Source organism: Taeniopygia guttata, chromosome 5 (genome assembly GCF_048771995.1).
Source record: "Taeniopygia guttata chromosome 5, bTaeGut7.mat, whole genome shotgun sequence".
NCBI lineage: Eukaryota > Metazoa > Chordata > Aves > Passeriformes > Estrildidae > Taeniopygia > Taeniopygia guttata.
The window spans coordinates 43,121,212-43,130,196 of NC_133030.1; the positions used below are offsets into that span (position 1 = coordinate 43,121,212).

At 48.4% G+C, this 8,985-nt stretch overlaps 1 protein-coding gene across 3 annotated transcripts; it reads right to left on the reverse strand.

Annotated features, from left to right (window-relative positions):
* Positions 1-95: 95 nt before the first annotated feature.
* ZDHHC22 (zDHHC palmitoyltransferase 22) lies at positions 96-8,741 on the reverse strand. 3 transcript variants are annotated; one of them, XM_030274748.4, is made up of 3 exons: positions 8,254-8,741; positions 6,371-6,943; positions 96-2,223 (listed from the first exon to the last, which is right to left on the reverse strand). In XM_030274748.4, the coding sequence occupies exons 2-3, from the start codon at positions 6,927-6,929 to the stop codon at positions 1,958-1,960; spliced, it is 825 nt and encodes a 274-aa protein (XP_030130608.4). In that variant the 5' UTR covers positions 6,930-6,943; positions 8,254-8,741; the 3' UTR covers positions 96-1,957. The 3 variants fall into 3 exon arrangements, with proteins under 3 accessions (XP_030130608.4, XP_030130607.4, XP_072786392.1); XM_030274747.4 differs by lacking the exon at positions 8,254-8,741 and adding an exon at positions 7,899-8,114; XM_072930291.1 differs by lacking the exon at positions 8,254-8,741 and adding an exon at positions 7,476-7,876.
* Between the last annotated feature and the right edge of the window lie 244 nt (positions 8,742-8,985).

Here is an 8,985-nt window from a genome sequence, read left to right on the forward strand (position 1 = left end):
AATTTCTTCCTTTGACACATCCGTGCGTATGCTATAACAAATGTATAGAGACAGCTAATGACAGCTAACTGTCAAAAAGCACAATACAGCTCATGTAAAAAATCAGAATACCTTTTATTATTCACTGTTAGAGAAAATACATCATATTACCCACAGAAACAATTGTGTGTTCATGCGAACGCACATAGTGTGGAAGGATGTATATCCCTCCATGTTTTAGTTATCCAGCTAAGGGTGTTTCCGGTATATTTTCAAGGTTACTCTGCTCATCACAATAGACTTTGTTATGGATTCAAACATGTATTCAAGTGTAAAGTGGTCAAAGATAGTTACAAAGCCTGTAGGAATGAGTGACTCCATTCTGGTTTGTGAGAAACTCAAGGATAAAAGTAAGGGTCATTCCACTATCAGGAATGCACCAAGAGCCTTTCTGAAGAAGAAATAACATTTTTCATGGCTTGTCAGCATAGTCCCCAGCCTATTAAAGAGAAGCAATGGATTCCTACCCAGCCCACTTAAGCTGATACAGTTTGCCAAAACAGAGGCTTCTTATTGCAGCTGCTGGGGAATTGGGTGCTATGATCCTGGCAGAGATGTTACAGTATCCTTTGTTAAGAAGTCTGTGAGAACAGGATCTCAGCACTGATCTAATGGGCTGCTGCTGCAGCTAAAAATCAACAGACACATGACATTGATTAATCCCTGTAGCAATTCTATTAACATCCTTAATGGAGTTAAAACATGGATAATTTTACCCCTCTGCAGCAATGCGAGAGGGAATTGCCCTAGAGAGCCTGTAACTAAAGTGTGGCAGGTATGTCTGAGGAAAGCATCCTTCTGTTTGTTTTAGTGCAAAATGAAGTGCCCTGATGGGCTGGAAAACCTCCCTGTCTTCTGGAATTTTGAACACTTCACAGCCCTCATGGTGCAGGTGTTCCCTGTGAGAGAGTAATGCACCAGGGCTCTGACACAGCAGCAATGCTCTTGGCAGCCTCCCAACTGCTTGCCGTGTAGCCACACTTCCTTCTGTATCTCTCACAGGTATGCCTAGCCTGTCTCATCACACAGCTTCTCAAACACAGCATTTTCATTCACCTTTGTGGTTTCCTCTCCTTGTCCCTACATCTGACCATGATTTATGTGCTTGCTGCTCCCTATCAGAAGGGCAGCTTTGCCTGGACTCTATCATTGGACAGAGGATTGCTAAAAATAAGAAGCAGAGCTACAGTCTTGACCTATCATTGTATGGGGAACAGATCAAGCACAGAAATGAAAAATTCTCAATTTCTTTTTCTTTTCCTCCTGATTCTAGCCTGTGGAGAGGTTTATCTGATGTATTAACCATGTTCATAGCCTGTTCCTAGGACAGCTTGACTGCATTGCAGTTCTGTCATTAAGGGCTTGTCATTATTGTGAGTCAAGAATCATATCTTGAGATGGAAGGGACCCACAAGGATCACTGAAATCCAACTCTTTATCCTGAATAGGACAATACCAAGAATGACACCATGTACCTGAGATCCTTGTCCAAACAATTCTGGAAATATGCTCTTATGTGACCCTCCCAAACACAAGACACCATTTTTTAGTCTTCCACAACAGCCCAGGCTCCTGATGCAGTTTGTTAAGACTATATAGGGTGACTAATGGGGCTGGGGACTGAGGGATCCAGCCAGGAAGCCACAGGAGGGTCTAACTAAGTTTTCTGCTAGTTCAAAGACTGTTGCCACCTATGCAGGTGCAGTGATGTGACTACTAAGCTGCAGTATATCATCTACATGGTTTGTGATTTCCATGTAAGTATGCTCAATTTAGTCTGTTTGATAGCCCATCCTTTCCTCCCACAGCAGCTGCAATCCCAAGAGATGGAGTAGCCCAGCTCTGTAGTGATCCAGGAGACGGTGGAAGAGAACAGGGAAGGTGTTGTGTGCGTGGGATGCACACACACATGGGGATTTTATTTCTCTTTCTGCCTACGGTAGCTACTCTCCGTATTCTGCACAGGGATGAAAAGTCCAAGCAGCCACTTCTTGCCAAAGACTTCTTGCAGGTTCTCCCTCCAGGGCCGGGCTCTTACCAGCATTCCCTTCCGCACCTGGTACCGCGTCTGCCCACGCAGGATCAGCAGCATCTGGTGGAAGCAGAAGCCGGCGCAGGCCAGTCCAATCCCAAGCCAGAGGTAGAGCATAAGGATGATAAACATCTCGGAGCTAAGGAGAGCTCCTGAAAAGCAGGAGGGAGGGAGGACAATAAAAGAAAGAGCTTAGACACACCACACATGCAGTGTAACACAGCCCCAGGAACCAGCAAACCAACTGTTTTCTGTGGCCACAAGTGGGGAGGTAGGAACAAGACATGCTGGTTGCTCCAACTGTATTCAATTATTTCCTTCCTAGTGTTTGATGCAATGGACCTGCTGCAGAAATACTAAAATGACCATGGTCACTTGTACACTTCTCATTTTGCTGTTTATGTGAGGATCTAGATTACAGGGACAAGTTCAAGCAGAAGTAAAGCATGTCTATAAGACTTCAGCACTATTCTGAACAATAATTTATTTAAGGATTTACCTGCTCATCAAAGGGAATCTAAAATTTCTAGGATTTTGAAAAGATAAGTGGACCCTACAGTGTGTAGATCCTTCTGAGAAGCCTTACTATTTGTATTAACACAAGGTAGAAATATTTCAGATTTCTCTTTTTCTCCGTCTCTACTCTATGAGTACATGTGCATATATATACATATATATAAATGTTAAAAAAGAAAAATAAATCAATAATGACTTTCCTACCTTTGGAGCAAGGCAGTTTTCATGTGAATGCAAGAAAGAAACAGAAACCTTTCTAAAATACAATCCAAATTCCTTTTATTAGCAGCTGCTAGAATATTCAAAATACTTTGGATATCTGAAGCTCCTAATTCAACTGGGGGGTTTTTAGTATATATTGATGATGAATATATTTGAATAAAAATATTCTGTAGGTCCTTTCCTCTACAATGATTTTAGAACTCCTTCTGGAATATATTAGTATAACAGCAGATGTCACTGAGTGACCTTTCAGTGTGTAAGCAGAGCTAAACCCATTAATATAACATCCTCTGTGTGCCCATATGATGTTTGTGCACGTATTTTGTGCATATTGGTATATTATTAAACACCCATATTTACACACAGGCATATTTACACAAAGGAAATGAAATATGAAATGTGTGTCAATATGGTATAAATAGCTGATATTTTAGAAATAAAAAAGCTCTCACATGCTTCTGTTCCTCTGAAAGACCATGGGCCCTACAAGACCAGCTGTGATAGAGCAGGGATTGCATGCACAATACAGGTGTGCTGCCTAGAAGAGGTACATGGGTGCTTCAGGTTTTAAGTCCAACAGAAGGCTCACTGGATATGCATCTCTTGCTTCCTTTATGCAGAAGGCTGAATTAGGTGGTATCACCTGGTTTTGCAATCTGTGAATCCCATCTTTTTCCACCTGGTAGTGCTGTAAGTGAGAGATTGGGGCAGGCTCCTCTGAAGATAATTTGTAAGGACACTGACTACAGCCTCAAGCTTTCAGAGACTGTCTTCACTCAAAAAAGGTGCAGGAATCATTCCGTTTTCTTCCTAAATGCAATGTCATCTTTCCCTTCTTATTAGATCCCATTCAGCTCAATGGACTCCGTATGCAACACAGCAAGAGAAGAACAAGCCCCTTAGGATAATGACAAATCCTCATTCCAATTCTGACAGAATAACTTAATCTAGGAGGTAAGAAGCCCAGAGCCAAATACTGGATTCTCTGTTGGTATGTTACTGGACCAGAGTGTGACAGACATTTGTTTTTTCCTACAGCTGATACTGAGATGGGATATGGGGAGGCACGTTTTCTTTAGACCCTTTGCAAAGAACCTCTAGGTCTTATTTATTTGACTTGCTGAAATTCAACATTCAGGAAGAAATTACCTTGTTTCCCCTTGAAAATATTAAGCATCTCTGAGCCGACCTTTCCAGATACATTATTATTTTAACCTTTTCTTCAAGCTACCTACATAAAGCATTTTCTATAATTTATTTTGTGTGGTCCAATATGATGTGTTTACAATAGTACTCTCCATTTGCCCCTCATCTCCATGGTCTCTTTTAGTCTTGGATTCTTTTTTTCTCTAAGTGACCCAGTGTGATCTCAAGGTTATATTGCCATATATTATCCGTGCCAGAAAAGCTGTATTGTAGACTGTAGTTATCGACTTTGGGTCCAATTCTGAAATCCATGCTTGAGTACAGTCTGGGCAGAATGAGCTATCTGAAAACTTTCCCAGCATGAGAGCAGGGAACACTTAGTTGACATAAGACCAGCAGATTAACCCTTCACCCTCCTTTACTACTTCTGCAATACAGTGGGCATGATGGAGAAGAAGATAAAGTTTTTTCCCTGCTATCACAGTCCTCTGTTTGGATGATACAACAACCCTTAGGTAATAGTTACATTAACTGAAAAATACTGTGTGTGCAAGCCTTCCAGGTAACCATTCAAGACTGTGTTTTTCTTTCCTGAAATGGATGTTAAATGTCCTGGTACAAACCCAGTAGGCCCTTCCTCCCAAGCAATCAAGACACCACATGCCTGTATCTTGCTGTGTGAGGCGGCAGTTCTCAGCAGAACTAGAGGTTTGGTGGGAGCTGCTGGAAGCTGCTACCCCTCAAGGGCGTTCTGGCTCTTAGTTCTAAACCCAGCCCCATTGTGTCCCACTCAAACACTGTCTCCATGCTGTATGGGCACCACAGTTGCTGTCACCAGAGCTGGGGCACTTCAGTGTCACCACAAATATATGTCAGGATCCACCTCTGTACAGATGAGCCCTCAGAGTCAGAGGGAACTAATTCCTTGATAATCTCCTCCCATACCCCTGCTCCCCCTCCCAGACTGCTGTGCTGAGCAGAGCTTAGGCACAGGGGGAAAACATCCCTGATGTTTTTAATGCTAGTAAAGCTCATGCAATATTATTTACAAAAATTCTTCTAGTTGGAAAAATGATTCCATAAAAATGTCATGGCAGGATTTCATGTTTATTGTCTTTCAGTGATTACCATGACAAATCAGAAAATTTGCCAAGTAGAGAGATATTTGTTTGTTTTCAGATGGCAACCCAGCCTGGAATCTGAAAAGCAAGCTAGGGCCTCCTCTCTGGCTCCTGTATTCCCAGCAGTGGAGTCTCCTCACTGAGATCTTAATCAACACTTCTGGTGACAGTGCACAAGCCAAAACAGACTCCCTTCTTACTGAGCTCAGCTGAACCTGCAAAGCTAAAATATATGGGATACCTATTTTAGTCTAGTAAAAGCTGATGTAAGTGTATGAAGCAGGAGCTGCATAGGGGGGAGATGGCAATTTTAGGCAGTCGCTCTCAGGGTAGAGTAGCAGTCTAGGCTGTCTGCATAATCCCTTCTCTGAGGTCAGGATCTGTCTAACTCTTGGGGTTGGACAGTGAAAGGGTTGAGGTTGGAGAGTTTGAGGGTGTGTTGAAAGGTGAAGAGGCAAGACTTCTTGCTCTGCAAGAACAGAGGATGAGTTATGGGAACAAAATCAGGAGAGAGAAGGAGAAGGGTTGTGGAGATTTACAGAAAGGCAGAGAGAGAGGGGAAAGGGGAAGAAGTAGAAAGAAGGGTAAGGAATGGAAGCAAGGAGAAGGACATATTTGCTTTTGGTGTGGAGCTTTTGCAAAGAGCAGCACAGAGATTTTCCCGTGGTTCTCTGTGGACTTATGTCCCAGACTAGGGTCACAAGACAGGTAGCTAATCATGTCACATTAACTCCTCTCTCGGTTTCTGTTGTTGCCTGAATCCCAATTCTCCTGTGCTGGAAGGATGAAAAGATCTCAGTAAGTTTCACTGCCCGGAGGCAGGAGGTGGGTGACAGTGAAGGGAGTGAGTGGACCTGGATAATATGTACCTGCTGGGATATGGGGAACCTGCAGATTTGTAGGGTACAAAAGCCTACGGGACCCCCCACCTCTACCTGTAGGGCAGGCAAATGATCCCTCATACTTGCAGTGAAATCCATCTCCTCTGTCTAACTACAACACATGTCCTGCACAACAGATAGCTCTATTCTAACACCATCAAGTTGGTAATGGGGCATTTTCCAGAGCCTAACAACTATGGATGTAACCTGCAGCGAGTCCCAGCTTCTATTTCAGGTGAAGCAAAGTATTTTGGAAAGGCCGGCTGTAGCCTCCAAAGAAGGCCAATTGCCTCTCTTGCCCATTTCCATAACACACCTCCACACAGATGGCTATCCAAGGAAGATCAGGTCCCCCCATCCCAGGAGCCCTGGAGGAGGAACACGCTCCTCATCTTTGAGCAAAGAGTCCTTACCTGAGAAGAACTGGCTGATGGAGTGAGGCAGAAGAGTGAGGAAGGCCAGTGGGTCCACAAAGGACATGGAGAGTGTAGCAGAAATATAAGCCATGCCTGCCACCAGGGAGTGAAGGCAAGCCAGGGAGGTGTAGAGGCAGAACATGATGAAGTTTCGCATGTTCCTGCTCCCAATGCAGTTCCCTGTGAAGAAACAGTGGTGGTCATGCCTCTGGGTGACTCTGGCACACAGTCTACAGAAGTGAGTGCCGGGCAAGGCTGAGCCAGGGGACCTGCTTCCATCCAGCCAGTCTGCCACTTCGGCTCCTTTGCCCAAGTTTAAGTCCTTGCCCAAGTCCTCAGGGGAGTTCTGGATCACAAGGACGTAGTTGCCCAGGGCATTAGCTGAGAGGAAGAGGAAGAGGGCCCCATGCAGCAGAGCAGGCGAGAAAAGTGAGGTGGTGGAAGGGTCTCTGAACATGCTGGGGATGAAGACAAAGATCTGGAGGACGAAGGTCACTAGGGAGATGCACAAGAAGTAGGCTGGAGCGACAACATTGAGCAACCTGAGAACTAGCATTGCGGATTACGTTCCTGCGGGGGAAATCAAGGAGAGAAGGAACATCACCGCTCCGGCTGCACACTTCATCCTTCCATTTCCTGCCGGGTCCCGGCCCCGCTGCCTTCGGGAAATGCCCTCCGGGGGCCGCTCTCCCTCGCCGCCGCCCCACGGCCCCTGCCGGGCCGAAGCAAAGGGACAGCCCGTGGGCAGCGACCGCTCCCCGGTTCCCGGAGGAGACACCCCAGCCCCAGCGCCAACCTCCCGGGAACTCGCAGCAGCGGTGCCCCGGAGGGGCTGCAGCGGCTGGAAGGGGAGAGGCGGCTCCCGCGGTGTGCTGGTGATGCGAGCACTGCTCTGTTCGCCTAGCAGTCTCTCTGCCAGGCAGGGTCAGTTTTGGTATTGCATGAGAGGAAAAAAGGTGGTGCTGGAGGAGGGGGGAGTGAATTGGAAAGGAGGGGTGGGAGGAGGAGAAGGGGAGGGGGGAGAGGTTGCTCTAATCCACTGCAATACGGATCAAATCCAATGCTCTAATTTATCCCTTAAAGCCACGGATCTACAGATTACCTCAATGACCGCTGCCCTGTTCTGCACGAAATTAGAAAATACACAAAACAGCTGGTCAAGTGCTGTCCGGATGCAACCTGCGGCGCCCGGCTGCGAGCCGGGGCAGCCCCGCAGCTGCAGCCGCAGCTGTGGCCGGGCAGGACGGACCCCACCGGACCGGCGGTCAGCCCCGGCCCCGGGCTCAGCCCGCATCGTCCGGGCTCAGGAGAGCCCGGGGGGGCACACGCGGCGGGCAGCGAGCCGGGTGGCGGTGTGGGTGCCCCGGCTCCCCGAGCACACCGCGCCGGCAGCCTCAAGGAGCCCAGCGCCGGTGTCTGCAGAGCCCGGCGGCCCCGGAGCCGCCTCGGCCCCGCGGCGCTGCGGGCTGCACGCTGCCACCTTGCAGTCCCCTTGTCCCCAGGCGCGGCGGGTGCCGCCCGGTACCGGCGGGTCTGGCGCGGGCGGAGCCGCTATTTCAGCCGGCCATGCCGAGATCCTCACGGTAGCCGAGCCCGAGTGCAGCCCGGAGTCTGCCCTGCTCTTCCTCTCCCTCTTCCTCTCCCTTCCTGCTCTTTTCCTGTCCCTCTGCCCCTGCTCTGTGTCTGTCTCTCTTCGTCCAATGCCTCGTGTCTTTCCCTGTCCTTGTCCCTGTGCTTTTCAACTCCGGACTTCTTCTCCCTCCCTCTCCGTATCTCCCTCCCGCCTCCTGTCCGGTCGTCTCCTTTTCCGACCCTCCCCGTGCTCCTGCCCCCGCCCCGGCCCGTCTCCACTGTAGCTGTCCCTTCAGCACCACCCTCACCTGCTGCAGCTCCGTCCACCTCCCACAACCCGGCTCAGGAGAAGAGAAAGGTGTTCTTGGGCCGCTGAGGTCCTGACAATTCCCACGGGGAGAGCAGAAGGGTGGGAAGAGGCATTCTGCTGCTCCAGCCCTCAAAACACCATTCCTTCCCACACTGTGGATGAGGGAGGCAAGGTGAGTTTTCTGTGTCTCCCCGTGCCTCCCCAAAGCTGCCCCTGTTCAACCAGCATTGGAGGCAAGGGGAAATGTTGGGGGGAGTCGCTGCAGGTTCAAAGCCTCCCTTAACACAAGCGGGAAAGGCTGGGCAGGTGGTGCCTGGGCAGTAGCATTAGCCTGGTGCTGGTAGAAGTTTTGCAGACACATATTTTGCTGTATGACAGCTACACGCCCTCACCCCCCTCTGCCCACCCACGCTCTTCTTGTACTGTCTATACAGGCTCTGTGCATGGCCTCTCCTTCTCCTACACACCTACGTGCTGCACCCTCCCAGCTCTCATGAATAGCATCCCTGTCTCCCTCCACAGATGAGCCACCCTTGACAGGAGAAGGGGAGAGAAGAGGGCTGATGGGCTGCAGCTGTGTCCCTGGTGACAGTCAAACTCTGCACTGGTGAAAAGTCAAAGAAAAATGCATTTTACATAATCTTAGGTCCTAGGTTTACTGGCCAGCCCCTCAGCACAGACTCTGCAACTCCACAAGAGACTCTCCCTTTGCCTGAAGGTTCAGAGCAAA

Bases quoted from the DNA above. Each gene is read 5' to 3' on its own strand.
- ZDHHC22 (XM_030274748.4), bottom strand. From the start codon at position 6,929: ATGCTAGTTCTCAGGTTGCTCAATGTTGTCGCTCCAGCCTACTTCTTG. The intron at 2,224-6,370 runs GTAAGGACTCTT...CCTGCTTTTCAG, and splicing joins CATCAGCCAGTTCTTCTCAG to GAGCTCTCCTTAGCTCCGAG.